The sequence below is a fragment of the Hoplias malabaricus genome, chromosome 14, assembly GCF_029633855.1.
Source record: "Hoplias malabaricus isolate fHopMal1 chromosome 14, fHopMal1.hap1, whole genome shotgun sequence".
In the NCBI taxonomy this organism is placed as follows: Eukaryota; Metazoa; Chordata; class Actinopteri; order Characiformes; family Erythrinidae; genus Hoplias; species Hoplias malabaricus.
The window spans coordinates 39,020,371-39,040,138 of NC_089813.1; the positions used below are offsets into that span (position 1 = coordinate 39,020,371).

At 46.0% G+C, this 19,768-nt stretch overlaps 1 protein-coding gene across 1 annotated transcript in view; it reads left to right on the forward strand.

Moving 5' to 3' along the window:
* The window catches only part of csnk1g2b (casein kinase 1, gamma 2b), a 56,060-nt gene that overhangs the window by 17,160 nt on the left and 19,132 nt on the right, over nucleotides 1–19,768 (forward strand). The window contains exon 3 of the mRNA XM_066643520.1: nucleotides 13,170–13,239. Coding sequence (XP_066499617.1) covers nucleotides 13,170–13,239 — 70 coding nt within the window. The remainder of the gene's footprint in view (nucleotides 1–13,169; nucleotides 13,240–19,768) is intronic.

Consider the following 19,768-nt stretch of genomic DNA (forward strand, 5'->3'; position numbering starts at 1 on the left):
GTCACCACTTAACTAACTTATTACGATGGATTTTGGACGTCCATTGACGTTTAAAATATGTCCTTGACGGACAGACTACTTTTAGACCTATTTTGAACGTCCAGGGACGTTCCTTGTTTACTGGGTGTTCCACTTTAAAAGATGCTGAGCTTCTGAATGGAAACAAACACGAGGGGAGTATTGTGCTAACAGTAGTTCTCTAGAATTGTCTGTGTTGCTGTTAAAGGGGAAATATTATTGGGAAAAAAAAATCACTTGATCGAAATATCACGTGTGCGTTTAATGTTGGGATCTGAGCCCCCCAACCCACACAATGTGAAACAAGGCCACACAGTCAGGTTCATTGGGGATAAACCCAGCCGTTCTGATCCTGCTCTGCTTCTGATGGCTCTGGCAACATTCAGTTTCTGTCAAACACCAGTTTCCCACAGCGTTCAGTCTCTTGCTAAGACGTTATATATTTGGTCATAGGAAACTGATAATGGATCAGTGCGTTCTGCCAGTGAGAGCGGGAGTGGAGGATTTTGTTGCATGTAAACTGATAGAATAGTTGTTTGCACTTTGTTCATTACAAGTTCGGTGGTATCATCTTTCTTGTTTTTCGTGTTAAGCGTGAGCTCCTCTTCTATGTTTTACATGCTTTCTGATCTGCCTCTCGGATGTTGTTGACTACTCCATTACATTTATGTTGACAAAGTCCAGACAGACTCCCTCAAGGTCCTTCTACTGGACAATGAACTTAAACACGGCGTTGCACTGATTGTTGTTTTTAAAGGCTGTTCACACAGGGCACTTAATAAGACAGAATATTACCACCACCAAGAACTCACCCTTAACACAGTGTGAACCAGTTGGATTGTTATCTGTTCGTTTTAGGAACATGTCTCTAATCATTAGAGCATTTATTTAAGGGGAAATATTATGAAACAATGTGAGGATCTGTAGCCCACCAACCCACTCGCTATTAAACACGTCCACCCAGTTTTGTGGGCTGTGTTTTGCGTAGACTTTAAAATTGCCCCACTCCCTTGTCTGAGTCTGTCCAATCACAGAGCTGGACCCGTGTTTGTGAGAGTAAAAATGGAGAAAACAAGAACAGAGTGGAAAATGGCTTCTGCTCCTCACTGCTGTGCACTCGGGGTGAGGGTGAACAGCGAGTGGCTCATTATCATTTAAAGGTACAGGCGCGGAACGCTGCCAGTCTTAACAGGGCTGTTTTAGATGGGGGAGAACCCTGCTCTGGGACTTCTGGTCAGGTCACTGATGGTTTATCCTCAGAACTGTGTGGAAAATGGGAGACTATGGGTCTGTCCCATAACCTAGTGAGCTGTCAAACTAGAGAACATTTTACGTCACAGTTTGCGTGCTCCCGACATGTAGGCTGCCCCAAGTCTTAGACGCCTCATTAAACAAGCAGTGACGCAATCACTCTCTAACTAGAGCCTCTCAATCTGCCTCTTGAGGACAGACCATCAGAACACTGCCTACTAGTCAGTGCCTACCTAGGCAGCTCACTAGGTTTTGGAACAGACCCAATGTCCTCTTTCAATCACATGTTTTTGTGTACGTCTCAGTTTTGATCATGCACTAATTCTGATGTTGTGGAGTAGTTTGGTTAAAAATGCCAACAGCTCCAGCTCCCGGCGAGTGTGTGTGGAGCTCCAATGTTGTGAATTATGTTACTGTACTGAGCCAGCGAAGGCTGGTATCAGATCGCGTCGACTGTCCGGCTGTGTTTGAAGCGCCGCGATCGGCTCGCTGCAGCTGCCGCCTCCATCTGGGAGCCTGAAATCTGATCTGAAACTCTGGCAGAGAAGGCCACAGCACATGGCCTAGCATTTCTGAGGTGAGCCCTGCGAGCTGGGCTCATGATGGAATCAGGGCTGCGTGATACACACAAAATATCATGTAATAACCTTTGACCTATCCATGCTCTACCAGTCAATACATACCTTCAAACAACTGCAGCAAGGTTGGACCTTGGGCAAAAAGCCTGTTCAAACAAATGAGAAAATATCGGGAGTGTGTTTTTAATCTGGATTGAAAGTAAATGTATGTATTGAGTGGAGGGTTTATAATCAGCCAGGTTTAGATTAGCCACAACATAGTTCAGCTCAGTCGTGTTGTTTCAACCTAGAAACTAATGCTGTGACTAAAGCCAGGATTATCACAGCTTGCCTGAGCTCTTTATGCTGCATGCAGCTTCTAAATCAGTCTAAAAAGTATGTTGGATATACAATCGATAAATCTGTCCCCGCCCTCACCTTTGGTCAAGAGCTTTGGATATCGGCTGCCAGATTGAGATCACAGGTACGAACAGACAAGTTTTCTTCAGCAGGTTGCAGAGCATGCTTTCCATGATCAGGTGAGGAGCTCTGTAATCTGCAAGGAGTTCAGACACCTCCTGCCAAATGAGCAAAGACCTCACTGTAGATCCAGGACCCTTTGGTGGGACCGTATGTCCTGGGAACGCTTGGGAACTAGTGGATGTTGTTGGGGACAGGGATGCCTGTGCTGCTTTGCTTGCCGTGTTGCCACTGTGACCCTGAAATGGACTGAGCCGAAAAGGTGATGATGATGATGATGATGATGAATATTTTAATAAACACGTTTACCTTTTTGCTTTGTCTTTTGCCCCTGGGCCTGTCACAAACTTCAGTCCTGCAGGAAGGTTTATACCCTGCTGTGCTATGTTAGATGAGGTTCAATTTCTCATTAAATTGAAAGGTAGGTGTCTTTTTAACCTGATAAAAGCAGCTATGACAGCTATTTGAATCTTTGAGAGTTTTTCAAAGAGAAAATCACATTCATTCATTCATTCATTGTCTGTAATCCTTATCCTGTTCAGGGTCGCGGTGGGTCCGGAGCCTACCTGGAATCATTGGGCGCAAGGTGGGAATACGCCCTGGAGGGGGTGCCAGTCCTTCACAGGGCAACACACACTCACTCACACACTCACAACTACGGACACTTTTGAGTTGCCAATCCACCTACAAACGTGTGTTTTTGGACTGTGCGAGCAAACCGGAGCACCCGGAGGAAACCCACGTGGACACAGAGAGAACACACCACACTCCTCACAGACAGTCACCCGGAGGAAACCCACGTGGACGCAGAGAGAACACACCACACTCCTCACAGACAGTCACCCGGAGTAAACCCACACAGACACAGGGAGAACACACCACACTCCTCACAGTCAGTCACCCGGAGGAAACCCATGCAGACAAAGAGAGAACACACCACACTCCTTACAGACAGTCACCCGGAGTAAACCCACACAGACACAGGGAGAACACACCACACTCCTCACAGACAGTCACCCGGAGCGGGAATCGAACCCACAACCTTGAGGCCCCTGGAGCTGTGTGACTGCGGCACTAACCTGCCCTTTGAGAAAACAAACCACAAAAAACCCTTACAAATGAAGTATGATTCTACATTGACTGTATCTTCTAAGTGAAGCAACATTCAGAGTTGCTAACATTGAAATACCTGTCTTTAAAACAAAACGTGTATTTTTTAGGATACGAATCCAATCCAATGCTTCTGCTGTGCTTTTTCTGAGCTCACAATGAATTCAGCACTCAATGAATCCCCACTCGTCGTGTTTAAACCGTTTCATTTTTAATTTTTGTTGAATGAAATAACAATGGTCATTTTTAATTCTACGCAGCAGTTACAATAAAATTACAAAAGCGTGGGAGAAGGTTAGTTTCTTGAATGACAATGATACCTTACCCAAAAAAAATAAGCCTCTGTTAGTATCAGTTTTGCAGACGTTGGGCTGCAACGCCTGGCAGTCAGTCTGTTATTGTGGTGGTATGGAATGTGTTGTCATTTACTGTATCATATAATCAGCACAAAAGCTAAACATGACCTAGTCTTATTCCTTGATGCTGTCCTGAATTACACCATACGCCATGTTTCGACACAACAGCTACGCAGGTTATGGCTGCAATGTGTGTCTTTTACTGTCCACCGTTTGCCGTCACAGGTTTTGTCGTGGTCTATAGAGTGTTATAGCCGATGTGGCCCAGCCCTGGTGTGTCATATGCTGTTTGTGGCCACTAGGCCTTGAGAGTCCTGTTGGCTGCAGCCTTGTTTGGTGGGACGCTTGCCAGCGCCCATTTTCTCCCCTACTGTTAACTGACAGACGAGCCAAACGGGCCGTATCCGTATGGTTTTACGGGCATCGAGTCCAGTGATTTATTGTTCTTCACAGAGTGCTGTGGTGCATGGCTGTTTTGTTTTGGGGAGGAGGAACTCGTACCCCTCTGTCATCTAGTAGTGTAGTAGTGCCAGTCCTGGACAACGTTTGAACAAACAAGTTTGTTAAATACAAATAGATTGCTTTGCTATTGCTACGTTTTAGCAGCAATTTTAGTGAATAAACCGCGGTCATTGTTAAGTTCTAGGTATTTTCTTGAAAGAATAGAAGCCGTTATTGACAAATCATAACGGAATTTGGGGGGGAAATATATTTGATAGGATCCTATTCTAAGAGCAACTGCCATGTTCTGAGTGTGTACGGGAAACATGAATTTTTAAAAGGTTAAAAGTGTTTGCTAATGAGAAACTGTGAAGCAATTGTGTCCTACATATTGTAGCTTGCCCTCAGCCCTATTTTGGTAGATATGTCCTAATGCTTATAAGGGTTTGGTTGCTATTAAGTTCTGAATATCTGTGTCTTTATAAATGGTGATAATTGCATTCACAATGCAAAGGTTTATCTTTACGTAGTTATTGAGGCTTTTTTGTAAATCGTTTTAGAGGGGACATATTTGGGGGACAGCACAGGTATAAAAAAGTGAAGGCAGTTCCTTCTCCAATAAATGTCAAGGCCAGTGTAACTGCTGTTGTGTGTGAGTGTTATGAGTGCAGTTAGCAGGCCTCCGTGCGGTTGAATATGAGATCGAGTCGAACGGTCTCTGCCCCTTGGTGTGTCTTGTAGACGCTGGAATGCTCTCATTGGCGGCGAAGCCAAAGTTACTTTTAGTCGCACGCTATTTTGGCCTCTTCTGCCCTTGTAAGACGGATTTCTGAGAGAAACACTGATGCATAAGAATAAAGACGAGGCCGGTTCTGTAGACCACAAAGTGCAGGCTTGCCATTTTAAAAAAAAACATGCTGATGGTCACATTGAAAAAGGCCTGTATCGTGTTCTGTTTGGTTCTGCTGGTCTCTGCATCCTGCGCTCCCTCTGCTCCCCTCAGCGATAGTGATGAATCACCTGGCTGCAGAAAAGCATCATCTAAAAGCAACTAAACCGGACATGCACAAAAGGCACGGTGTGTTCTTGTTTCCTTAATGCAGGTCCGCCACCGATTGTTCCGTTGGAGAACAGCCGAGTGACCTCGCATCACCGGGGAGCGGACGCAGGATCCTTAACTGTGGATTTTGGGAAGGAATCTTAGAATAGGGGGGCGGCATGGTGGTGCAGCAGGTAGTGTCGCAGTCACAGCTCCAGGGGCCTGGAGGTTGTGAGTTCGATTCCTGCTCCGGGTGACTGTCTGTGAGGAGTGTGGTGTGTTCTCCCTGTGTCTGCGTGGGTTTCCTCCGGGTGACTGTCTGTGAGGAGTGTGGTGTGTTCTCTCTGTGTCTATGTGGGTTTCCTCCGGGTGACTGTCTGTGAGGAGTGTGGTGTGTTCTCTCCGTGTCTGAGTGGGTTTCCTCCGGGTGACTGTCTGTGAGGAGTGTGGTGTGTTCTCCCCGTGTCTGCGTGGGTTTCCTCAGGGTGACTGTCTGTGAGGAGTGTGGTGTGTTCTCCCTGTGTCTACGTGGGTTTCCTCCGAGTGACTGTCTGTGAGGAGTGTGGTGTGTTCTCCCTGTGTCTGCGTGGGTTTCCTCCGGGTGCTCTGGTTTCCTCCCACAGTCCAAAAACACACATTGGTAGGTGGATTGGCGACTCAAATGTGTCCATAGGTGTGTGTGTCTGTGTTGCCCTGTGAAGGACTGGCGCCCCCTCCAGGGTGTATTCCCACCTTGCGCCCAGTGATTCCAATTAGGCTCTGGACCCACCGCGGCCCTCAATTGGATAAGGGTTACAGATGAATGAATGAATGAATGTATGTTAGAATGGGGATTTACACTGGGTTAAAACCTAATTTATTATAATCTAATGCAGACCTTGGTTACCTCCACTGTAAATGTACGTGTTTGTAAACACCCACGTCTAACAGTTTCATATGTAAAATGGAGTTGCGTTGTGTAGACAGCAAACATCGACGTTTGTCAATTTCTTTTAGTGGATTCCAACGTGCCACGTCCAACTGTGTGGCCAGAGTATTCTCCTACAACGCTGCCGCTACGAATCCATGTGTTTGTGATTAATCACAGTCACGCTGCTCTAAAATGTCACGTGAGTAAACGTGAGATCAGTCCTTAACTTTAGCACGGACACTCGGACAGTTCCGGGAGAACGGGGAGGCGGAGCTACGTGGTTTTGATGGACAGCTCTAGCAGCCAATGGAGATATTGTTAAAGAAACTGATTTTTCAGCCTTTCATTGGTCATTTTGATATCAGCTGCAATCAACAGAGATTAATGCCCACATTCAACACACGTGGAAAAATGTGAAAACTGCTAAAAAAATAACTACAATAGTGTAAATAAGCACTTGACTCTAATTCTCTTGTTGACAGTCTTCAAACAGCAGTCATTAGTTAAATTTACTTTTCTGTGTAACGACTGCCTCATTCTTTTCTGCTGTAGATTCTCGTTCAGTCTATTACTCTAAATTCATGCTGCCCTTATTGTGTTACTGTGTAGATATCCGACATCTGCAAGAAGAAAATATGATCCCCTTCTGAGTCCTGGTTTCTCTGTGTCGGTTGACCTTGTTCTGATTTTTATTTTCGTGCTCACTTGGTGCTTGAACCTAAATAAATAACTGATCTGTGATTACAGCCAGGGAAAGCTCTATATAAATTAGTTTCCTAAATTTTGTAAAGTGTTTTTTCTAGATTCAGACCATTGCTGAGTTTAATCTGGCTTTTTTAATTTCTGATGGTTTGCCTTGTGTGTTTTTAAAGAATGAGACATTGTGGCCTGTGCTGTATTATCCCCTTAGTGTCAGCAGAAAATCACCCAAGCACTTGTCTCTACTGTACGAAACAATATCGGTGCCTGACGAGGATTAACCTCCCTAACCTTGTACACAGCACCCTCTTTGCGTGATGGTGGTTTCATAATGACTCAAAGTATTTGCTGCGAGGTTATGAATTCTTGGATAATTTACATTATGCAACCGATCCCCTCCGGGTCATCAGTGGAGCTCAGAGACACAGGGGCCTTAATCAGAACAAACCCAGTTCACTATTGTCACACGTTAATGTGTAATGTTCACATATTAGCCATAACATTTACGACTTTACACTGTACAATTACAGACTTTAGTCCATCTGTTGCATGGTCAGGACCCACACAGTCCCACCATAGTGTAGTTTGGTGGACTATTCTCAGCCAATCAATGACACTGAGGGGTTTAAAAACTCCAGCAGCACTGCCGTGTCTGATCCACTCTACACCAGCACAACAGTCGTTTTTAATGACTTCTAAGTAAGAACTCAACCCCGTTCAGATTGGATTAGGTTTTTAGGGGATGTCTGTCTATGCCTCCTTTGTGATAAACTCTCAAATCCAAACAGCAATGAAAAACTAGAGCATGTCTGTGTTTCTAGTTCACGTATTAAATTGTGTTGTCACGTGATCACGAGTGAAGTGGTAGTTCTCATTATCTGAATATAAAAGTATCGCTGTATAGAAGCCGTTGATATTATAATCGCTCTTTTTTTCAGCCCCCGTGATCTCCCTTTTCTCATTGATTTTAGTTTATTGTTTTTTCATTATCACAAAGCTCTTCCAAATGAGGTCTGGAGAACTTTTAACACTTGCACCAAGCAACTGTTCCATTTTCGTATTATTATTTAGCTACTAGGAAACATTTATTCATTCATTACCTGTAACCACTTATCCAATTGAAGGTCGTGGTGGGTCCAGAGCCTACTTGGAATCATTGGGCGCAAGGTGGGAATACACCCTGGAGGGGGCGCCAGTCCTTCACAGGGCAACACAGACACACTCACACCTACGGACACTTTTGAGTCGCCAATCCACCTACCAACGTGTGTTTTTGGACTGTGGGAGGAAACCAGAGCACCCGGAGGAAACCCTTGCACACACAGAGAGAACACACCACACTCCTCACAGACAGTCACCCGGAGTGGGAATCGAAGCCACAACCTCCAGGAGCTGTGTGACTGCGACACTACCTGCTGCGCCACCGTGCCGCACTAGGAAAATTGTATTTTTTGGAAATATCTATGGTAAAAGTGCCCTCAGAGGCTAAATACGGTGCACAGCAGTTCCCAGGCTCCTGTTTTCTTCAATGCGAAACTGTTAAAACACAGAGAATTGCATCCGGACGCAATTAAAATGACCAGACAACCGTTGGGTTCAATGAAAACGGTAGGGAATTCAGCCTGTATTTTTCATGAGGAAGTCTGTGTGGGGTGTTTTCGGACAGAAATAAAAGTACAGAGCACCCAACCCCTGTAATTCACCTGTGAAAGAGAGAGTTACAGCAGGACCCCATGGTTTTTTAATTCCATGCAGATAAGGTTTTTTTCTGGGTTTCTCTGTAGTCAGCTAGTTCCAATCCAATCACTTTTTTTAATCAAATAAATAATCATTGGAATTCTCTTTTAGGGCTGTGTTTATAAAGTGCACACAGATTTCCCTGATTGAGAAGTGGTGTTTTAGGGCCTCTGCTGAGTCTTGCCAGGTCAGTAAATAATATTTTGGTGAAGCACTTTTGTGCTGTAGCAGGTTTTAGTGCCGAACAGTCGCACAGGTTTCATTTGGAACATTACTTCCTCATCCCCTGTGCGATATGAAGCCGCATTAGCACAAAATGGGTCATTAATCCCTGGAAATTGACTGAACTACATCACCTGTGATGGACTTATCGGGCTGAGAGCTGTATCCTAATATTCCGGAGCGTTCTGACGAATGCTGTCCTGAACGGAGACTGAAATAGTGCAGCACAGTCTCTGGTGCGACGTGTTAATGCACAGTTCGTATGCTAATGAGCGCTAAAGCTTTGCATTGGGGCATGAGTTGTAAAATGTTAGGAGCATTATTATTCTCGTGACATTATGACAAAAGCTGTCGGTGGCGCGGTGAACCCTGTTTTGCTGAGGAGGGAGGTTTGCTAAAGTAACCTTTTGAAAGGGACATCACTGCGCAGAAGTCCTTTGCAGCTGTGGACATTATTCAAGCTGTTTTCTGGAGAATAACTTTAAAACTGTAATATGTGCATCTTATTTTTTTTTAACTATGAATTACTGCCTAGATTAACAGGCCAGCTGGGAAAAGTGTGTCCTATACTGAAATTTACACTCTCTTAAATGAAGAAAATGCATTTTTCTCAAAATAAAACCAAACAAAACAAAAATAACCCATGCATTTTCCCTCATCGACACAAGCTTCAATATTCACCCCTTTTTCTTGAGGTGAACACAGTTCTGGGTCTGAATGAAATGTGACCTTCTTTTTTAAAAAGCCACAAGGATCAAACCCCCCAGCAGCGTTATCCCCCGTCTAAACGGCTCTGTTCAGAACGCCCGCTTTCCTTTAAATGATAATGAGCCGCTCGCTGTTCACCCCGACCCTGAGTGCACAGCTGCTTTTGCTCTGCTCTCATTTTCTCTGATTTTGCTCTTGTCATTTGAACTCAAATTAATGTGGGCCTGGTATTCTGATTGGACAGACTCAGATGAGGGGGCGGGGCAGTTCTAATGTCCCCCCCACATATATTATACCCCCTTTTAATATACAGGTTTTTTGTTGGCTGTTATTACAGTGTCTTTTTCACTGCCTGGACCCGTGTCCTTGTTCTTGCATCTTGTTTAACTCTTCAGCTGATCTCTGGTATTTCTGGTGTTCACATAAGTCCAGGTTTAATTCAGAATTAATACTCACCGACACATTTTGGTATTTGGCAGCATTTCCTGTTTTTCTTTTCATTTCCCTGGAAAGTGTGTTGTGTGGTTTTACTGCTGCTTTGCGTTCCAACAGGTGAAGTAACTTCTGTAAAACGTTGTGCTTAAATTGAAGTATGGAGAAGTTGATTCATGGTGTATGTCTGCATTCAAAAGGCTAAAAGAGGGTCTGGGTACTTCCACAAATATGTTTTGCTTATTTGCAGTCTCCTAAAACCACTGTGAATCATTGCTCTTGTAGAAAGCATGGTGGTGGCTCGTTTTTGAAAGGAGGCTAACGATGTTTGGGGACAGACGACGAACTGCGGTCTGTAACTGTAGGACAACAACGCAGCCCTGTGTGGTCAGTGGAGTTGAGCGAATGGACAGCGAGTGTAGAAATAAGGAAGTGGCTTTGTTGTTGCTGATCTGTGTGTATCACATCAGTGTCTGAACACAGGTGACGGAACCGCACACCGGAGACGGCCCGGAGGTCTGGTTTGCGTGGCAAGGGACCCCAGACTTGAGGTCATGGTTTTTTTTTGGGAGGTTACATGCCGGCAGATGTTGGCAGAGCCTGAATGCGGCGCTCCCAGTGCATGCTGGGTGTCACGCTGGTGCCAGATGGACGCTCCTCTGTAACCCGAGACCCAGCAGAGCTGATATAAGCACTGCTCAGTGTGCTCTCTGACACATGCCATTAACCACTGGAAAGCTTTCCAAGCCTTCACTCTCCCTGCTTCGTTTCTACATTTTACACAAACAGGGGGGAGTGGCAGGGCACCACAACTGATTGGCAATTAGAGCTTTGATAAAGTGGGGTTTGAGTCATTTCCTCTTCACTTCCCATCTCCCAGCATGTTTATGACATTAATGGTCCAATATTGATTTAATTACTGCGCTGAAAATAGTACTCTTCATCTGTTCTCGTAGATTGGTTCTTCTGTATGGTCGGATAACGGTTATCACTCTTTCAATGTATTTATCCCCACTTCCTGCTTAGATAATGTATTGCTTGTATTTATTTCATGTTATGCCCCCACAACTCTTTAAACCTGCACTATAGCAACGTTTGGGGATTTGGCGTCATCTCTGGTGGAAACACATAATTTGTTTGGAAGAAGGTTTTTTTTAATGTGGATTGTGCCGCATCCATTTCCCCAAGCAGAGTTGGAGTACACAAAAAATTTTAATAAGCAAATAATACTAAGCACAGCTTTAGTTCTGGGTCAAGTGAATTTTGACAAATTCAGTCAATTACTGATTCAGAGAAATTCATTCATTCATTGTCTGTAAGCGCTTATCCAGTTCAGGGTCGCGGGGGGTCCAGAGCCTACCTGGAATCATTGGGCGCAAGGCGGGAATACACCCTGGAGGGGGCGCCAGTCCTTCACAGGACAACACAGACACACACACATTCACTCAGTCGCCTATCCACCTACCCACGTGTGTTTTTGGACTGTGAGAGGAAACCGGAGCACCCGGAGGAAACCCACGCAGACACAGGGAGAACACACCACACTCCTCACAGACAGTCACCCGGAGGAAACCCACGCAGACACAGGGAGAACACACCACACTCCTCACAGACAGTCACCCGGAGGAAACCCACACAGACACAGAGAGAACACACCACACTCCTCACAGACAGTCACCCGGAGGAAACCCACACAGACACAGAGAGAACACACCACACTCCTCACAGACAGTCACCCGGAGGAAACCCACGTGGGCACAGGGAGAACACACCACACTCCTCACAGACAGTCACCCAGAGGAAACCCACGCAGACACAGGGAGAACACACCACACTCCTCACAGACAGTCACCCGGAGGAAACCCACGTGGGCACAGGGAGAACACACCACACTCCTCACAGACAGTCACCTGGAGGAAACCCACGTGGGCACAGGGAGAACACACCACACTCCTCACAGACAGTCACCCGGAGGAAACCCACGCGGACACAAGGAGAACACACCACACTCCTCACAGACAGTCACCCGGAGGAAACCCACGTGGGCACAGGGAGAACACACCACACTCCTCAGACAGTCACCCGGAGGAAACCCACGCGGACACAGGGAGAACACACCACACTCCTCACAGACAGTCACCCGGAGGAAACCCACACAGACACAGAGAGAACACACCACACTCCTCACAGACAGTCACCCGGAGGAAACCCACGCGGACACAGGGAGAACACACCACACTCCTTGATTCAGAGAAATGAACAAACAAAAGAACATAATTTAGGACACGTTTGAAATCTTAAATTGCGTAGTGAGGCGTGATGAACTGCTAACACAGCAATCAAAAGTCCATCATTGTCTGTGAATAAAATCATTAGGTAGTGACCAAATCAACAATAGGGAAAGTAACTGTTCAATGTCAGTTCAATTAGGGCTGGACGATACGGCCGATATTTATAATCACGATATATTTCTTAATTTTGGTCGATACGATATAATTCCGATATCGATATGAACTGTTTAAAATAAAATGTACTGAACAAACATGACATCACCATCAAACATAAATGTACAGGCATTGTCAATATTAATATTTTCAAAGTAAGTGAACGAATTAAATGAATGTCAGTGCCTGTGATGACTGTCAGTCAGGGGCCAGATGCTGTAAATGATGTGTATTAACAATTTGAAAATGGGTTTAAAAATCATAGTTTAATCAACATTTAATATCACAATTTAAATTGATATTAAATTATCGTCCAGTCCTACGTTCAGTGTTATATCTCTGCAATATCACATCGCCTTTATCTTTCCTTATGCCATAGACTTTAGACACAAACAGTTAAAATGTCTGAGATGTCAATTTATTATTAGTTTTGTTTTTTTCATGAAGGAAATGAATAGTAAAAAATCATGCTGCAGCTTGAGGGACTGTTTATCGAACAACACCGCTGCTCCCCTCATTTCTCACTGAACAGCGGGGGTTTTCTAAGCTCCCGCCGATGACTGAAGATGGCTCGGTGGCTGAGAGGAGGTTATGTCATACGTCTCACACAGACTGTAATCTCTGCTGCACACTGCTGCCTCTTGGAAGTGATTTTCTTTTCTTCTTATTTATGCGTGAGGTTCCTCTTTAGTCGTCAGTGTGAGTCGGTCACGTTATTGGTTTACAGTCAGCTTTAATCCCCTTCATTCTTTTGTTCTCTTACAGGAGCCGATCAAGTCCAGGGCACCTCAGCTTCACTTGGAGTACAGATTTTATAAACAGTTGGGAAACTCGGGTAAGGATGATGATTACCAGTTTTCTGTTCTTTCTCTCTGATTTGTTTAAACTCCACTGCTGGGGAAACCTGAGTGTGTACACAGTCTTTTCCTCCTTCTCCTCCTCCTCCTTTGTGTGGCTTCTTCGTTTTTGATTGTTTCTTTCCACTGGCTCTGTGAGAACCACGGGGGCGGCGAGCTCTGATGTTTTTGATGTGGCGCGTCACCTCTCGGCTGAGAGACGGTGGAGGAAGGGTTCCAGTAGCGCGGTGCGATGCAGGAGAGGTCAAAGATCAGAGCTGACCTCGGATAACCACTTCACACATGCTGTGAGGAGGGTTCTTGTGCCCGTGCTTTATTCGGAGAGTCGGCTGTAGTTATGTTCACAATAAAACAGCGCCTCTGCATTGTTTTCTTTTATTCTCTCCCCAAAAACACCGTCCACACCAACAGTGTTTTCAAAAATACCCTCATCTTCGCGATGACACACAACTAATCAATAACGCTTTTCTTTCTTTGAACACTTTTCTTTTGTCCTATTTTTTTTTATCCCCTCTCTCTCTTTCTCTCTCTCTCTCTTTCTTTCTCTTTCTCTCTCTCTCTCTCTTTCTCTCTCTCTCCTTTCTTTCTCTCTCTTTCTCTCTCTCTATCTCTCCTTCTCTCTCTCTCTCTCTCCTTCTCTCTCATTCTCTTTCTCTTTCTCTCTCATCTTCTCTCTCATTCTCTTTCTCTCTTTCTCTCTCATTCTCTCTCTCATATTCTCTCTCTCTCTCTTTCTCTCTCACACTCTCTCTGTTTCACCCATAAACATCGCTGTGCTGACCGCAATTTTCTAAAACCTCCCCCTTCGAGGGGATGACCTACAAATCCGTTTTCTTTAGACAGGAGCCCTCCCACAGACAGCGACCTTTGTTCTTCCTGCGTACGGGGCCTCGGTTACAGACTGATGTTGCAGTGGGTTAATGGTGAGATGTGTGACATGTCTCGTTACGTTATGTTGTGGCTGGTTCATGGTCCAGTGCAAGATATGGACTGGAATGTGTGTCAATAAGTGGATCGGCACTGTCCGTTTGATATCTGATGAGTGAATGAGGTCAATATCGGACCCGTACAGATTGGATTAGATCAGGCCCATCTCCAGTTAGAGCTACGCTTAGAGTTTACACAGTGAAGTGTAGTGTCAGGATGCACATTTTATTGGAATTGTGGGCTTGATATTTGTCTTGTAAACAACAGCTGAGGCTGGTACACGGACATTTCTTTTCATTCATTCATTATCTGAAACCTTTATCCAGTTCAGAGTCGTGATGGGTCCAGAGCCTGCCTGGCGGGAGCTCACCCTTGAGGGGGGCGCCAGTCCTTCACAGGGCAACACGCACTTACACCTACGGACACTTTTGAGTCGCCACACTCCTCACAGACAGTCACCCGGAGGAAACCCACGCAGACACAGGGAGAACTCGCCACACTCCTCACAGACAGTCACCCGGAGGAAACCCACGCAGACACAGGGAGAACACGCCACACTCCCCACAGACAGTCACCCGGAGGAAACCCACGCAGACACAGGGAGAACATGCCACACTCCTCACAGACAGTCACCCGGAGGAAACCCACGCAGACACAGGGAGAACACACCACACTCCTCACAGACAGTCACCCGGAGGAAACCCACGCAGACACAGGGAGAACACACCACACTCCTCACAGACAGTCACCCGGAGGAAACCCACGCAGACACAGGGAGAACACGCCACACTCCTCACAGACAGTCACCCGGAGGAAACCCACGCAGACACAGGGAGAACACACCACACTCCTCACAGACAGTCAGAAATACTCCTCCGTGTTTGTGATTTTAAACAGAACAGACACTGCTGTGTGAATGAGCTTCTTGGCGATGAATCCTGAAGCTGCGAGGCCGGTGAACAGGTGGAACAGCTGGCCTGGCTGGATGAAATTGCAGTGCTTGTTTCAGGGCCAGGAGGCTGATCTTTGATCCTTTCTAAGCCCTTAAATGAAAAGGATGAACAGCTTGGTCAAAGCCTGAGTGCTCGCGTCCATTTGATCAGCGGACTGGAAGGCTGGCTTTCAAGAGTGGTCTCAGTTCGTTCGTTCTCTCTCTCTCTCTCTCTCTGTCTCTGTCTCTCTCTCTGTATGAAAACACACACTGAAAAAGCTATACTGTGCTTTGACACACAGGCCCCACTCCGGGGAGGTCACCAAACAGTGCAGTGATCTCATTGACCGGACGAGCGAGGATGAGAGAGGCTGCCAGCGCTCTGGTGCCAGAACAGCAGCTCTCGGAGAGTTAAGAGGCAGAGGGTGCGAGAGAATGTGTGTGTGCGGGGTTGTCCTACAGTATTTATAGACACAGCTCCTCACAGTCAGGATGCCATTATCGAATATCCACCTCAAAGTCACATCACCGAGGCTCCTCCTGAGGACCAGGCCTGAGAAGCACAGACGCAACCTCGTGTTTAACAGCTGCTGTGCTTTCTCAGGCTTGCCTTTCATTTTGCTTTAGGACTTAACCTTTTTCACAGTGTTAACCCTGTTCAGGGTTACATACATTTCACACCCCCCCCCCCCTGTCTTTATTAATACGACGGCTGGCTATAAACAGGGATTGTTAAAAGCGGCTGTTGTAGGTCTACAGAAGCACTGGCTGTTTTGTGTACAGTACACCGTCCAGCAACTGACCACATTGCACTCATCAGTGCCTCAAGGCTAACAACACCATGAAAGACAGGACCACCATACGATAAGCACCGTCCAGTCACATGGATGAAACACAAACATCAACAGCCAACATTTCAATATTAGGAAACGTCTGCTGATGATTCTTCACTTCCAACATCCAGCGGCTTCTAAAATGCAACCGATACAGAGTGATGCACAGTGTGGCAGTTCGCAATCTCCCTAACGCTCATTTTAGAGCGTCTTCTGAATACAAGCTTTACTTTACTTCTCTGAACTCACGCTTTGTAAACCTCTTTCCTGAAATGTAATAAATCAGCTGAGACTTGTTTCTTGTGTAAAATGGGCTGCTTTTGTTTGGCACTCGAACGGCTTTAAACTGAGTTTAGTTCATGGGTGAACCCAAGTTAGTTCATGCATGTTTATTTCAACACTCTTTCAAGCGTTAAGGCTTGTTCATAGCTACTGCACGCGCATTTGTCTGTGTGTGAGTGTGTGTGTGTGTGTGAATCAAATTTCATATCAATTCAAATATATTTGTACGGCACTTTTTACAACTGATGTATCCCAGAATTCCAGTAAAGACAGAAGTCTTTAACATGAAATGTAAAGATGTTAAAATCCCCAGGAGAGCGAGGCCAGGGGCGACCGTGGCAAGGAAACACTCCCTCAGCTGAGGAAGAAACCTTGGGAGGAACACCCAAGGTGGGACCTATCCTCCTCTGGTCAATCTACTGGTGATAGTTAGGAGTCCGTGAGAACTTCAGTGTAGGGGCAGCTCTAAGGCACTTGGTGGTGGCTGGAGCGTGGGCAGCTGGTCTGAAGCGTAGAGGAGGAGCTCGACAGTCGTCCATCAGTGGGCGGTCGTTTACTCGGAAATAGGTAAAGGGATGGTGTTAGTTTTGATCTGTTTGGGTGAATGTAAAGCAGTAAGTGTGAACGGAGTGTGGCGAATGACTCCGGCAGAACTGATGTGTATTAACTGCCAATGGACGCATTAAAAGTGGAGAGACAATTTTTGTTGTGAAAATAAAAAGGCATGATTACTTAACTACTAGACATTGTCTGTAAGTGCTTATCCAGTTCAGGGCGCCGGTGGGTCCGGAGCCTACCACGGAATCACTAGGTGAAAGGTGGGAACACACCCTGGAGGGGGCGCCAGTCCTTCACAGGGCCCCACACACACACTTTCACTCACACATACGGACACTTTTGAGTCACCAACTACCAACTTGTGTTTTTGGACTGTGGGAAGAAAACTGGAGCAACCGGAGGAAACCCACGCAGACACAGGGAGAACACATCAAACTCCTTACAGACAGTCACTCGGAGGAAACCCACACAGACACAGCGAGAACACGCTACACTCCTCACAGACAGTCACTCGGAGGAAACCCACGCAGACACAGGGAGAACACGCCACGCTTCTCACACAGTCACCCGGAGGAAACCCACGCAGACACAGGGAGAACACACCACACTCCTCACAGACAGTCACCCGGAGGAAACCCACGCAGACACAGGGAGAACACACCACACTCCTCACAGACAGTCACCCGGAGGAAACCCACGCAGACACAGGGAGAACACACCACACTCCTCACAGACAGTCACCCGGAGGAAACCCACGCAGACACAGGGAGAACACACCACACTCCTCACAGACAGTCGCCCGGATGAAACCCACGCAGACACAGGGAGAACACACCACACTCCTCACAGACAGTCACCCGGAGGAAACCCACGCAGACACAGGGAGAACACACCACACTCCTCACAGACAGTCACCCGGAGGAAACCCACGCAGACACAGGGAGAACACACCACACTCCTCACAGACAGTCACCCGGACCGGGCCTCAATACTAGACAGTTATGTAGTAGTTGATATTTTGTGGGTTGTGCGTCGGACCCCTAGTGGATGAATCTGACGATTGAGTGTGTGCTGGAAGAATTAACCAAAGAGGGCGTATCTTGAAAGGCATGTCTTTCTTAGGATGGAGGTGTCACTATTATTGTCATCTTATCTTCGTCAGTATAACACTGGTCTCTCACATCCTCATGCACCCAGCCCCTGGAGCTGGAGCTTTTTAGAGCTGTGTGTGTGGGTGAGTGTGACATTAACTTGTACAGATGTATGATATCGTCTGAAAAATACATCCCACCCCGCCTCCTGACTTTTGATCTGTCACACACCTCACTTAGTAATCCTCCCTTTGTAAATGAATCCCAAAATATCACACAATCGTTGTTTGTTTTCTAGATGACGACTTGTCACGTGGCTCCTGACTCGAGTGCAGCCGCTTGGGGAGTGTCTCCCTGAGCTCAGGAGACGCTCTGGAGTTACAGGAGTTGATAGGATCCCTGCCCTCTTTTGCTCTCTGAACAGTCATACAGTTTTAACGCCCCTGCGTCAATTATTTACAACAGAGTCCTCCTTAGTGTTCTGAGCTCTCAGCTCTGCGCTACAGTGGAAATAGGCTGCACTTTAATGTTTAATAGTTGTTTAGCTCTTCTCCTGATCAGCAGCCCGTGTGTTTGTGTGAGTAAAGGGGTATAGAGTTGGTTGTGAAAAGCAGTGTGAGCCGTAGGTGGGTGGGTGGCAGATTTTCTGTGGGCTGCTTTCTCAGTCCCTGACATTTGCAAAGTTATGAGGTCACGACACGATCAGGAAAGTCATCTGCAGCTTGTGCAGATATTTCATGTGGCTGAGCTCGGTTAACCTGTGTGTGTGTGTGTGTGTCTCTCTCTCTCTCTCTCTCTCTCTCTCTCTCTCTCTCTCTCTCTCTCTCTCTCTCTCTCTCTCTCTCTCTCTACCCCTGAGTTCCTCTGTTTATCTCACATCTGTTTATCTTTGTGTGCCTCCCTTACTCCTCTCTGTCATTTCCTCTTTTCTGATATGTGTTTTTTCTTCTAATCTCCCTTCATGCTCATTTCTTTCTCCACCTCTGATTTCCTCTGCCTTTGTTTCTCTTGTAATTTGTCTCCCTCTTTTTTCCTCTCTATTTATCTATTATTTTTCACTTTCTAAATCCCTTACTCCATTTTCCTTTTTTCTTCTGATACCTGTATCTTTCTCTTTGTGTACTTCTCATTTCCTCTCCTTCTCATTGTTTCTCTTTCTTCTTGTATCTGTATGTCTTCATTGCTCTCTCTCTCTCTCTCTCTCTCTCTCTCTCTCTCTCTCTCTCTGTGTGTGTCATTCTACTAATCTACTTCAGTAGCTCCTCTCTACCTCACTTCCTCTGTTTCTTTTTTCGTCTCTCACACTTTCCTCTAGTCTCGCTTCATACTCTCTCTCTCTCTCTCTCTCTCTCACCCTTCACTTTCTATCACTTCTCCACTCTGTTTAATGGAAGCATGAGGCAGCACTGAATTTTTCATCTTGCTCGGCTCAGCCAGGTCTCGTTGAGATCAGACGGCTGGAGGTGGTGCCAACCTCGGACAATTTGATCATAGTCTTTAAAATCTTTAAAAAATCTCACGTTTAAAGTGTACATATATATTATTAAATACTGTACAAAAAGGATGAATGAGGACTTTTTTTACACAGGAACTAACAGTTCCTTCCGATGAAGAAGTCAATGACCTGGGAACCGTGGGCTTCTGGGATACATTTTCATATCTTCCCTGGAGTCTTATTTCAGTGCCCTCAGTGTCCTGAGAGGAAGGCGGAGTTGAGAGGCGGGGCTTGTATCCGATGCACAATGAGTTTTTGTCCAGTTACGACTCCATTTGAGAGCGCACGAGTCTCTGGAGCGAAGCTGCGGCGCTCGACTTTATTTTTCTCGGCGGTGTCACTGTAAACGGCAGGCTTTAAGTGTGGGTTGGTGCTCCGTCCCCAGAAAGG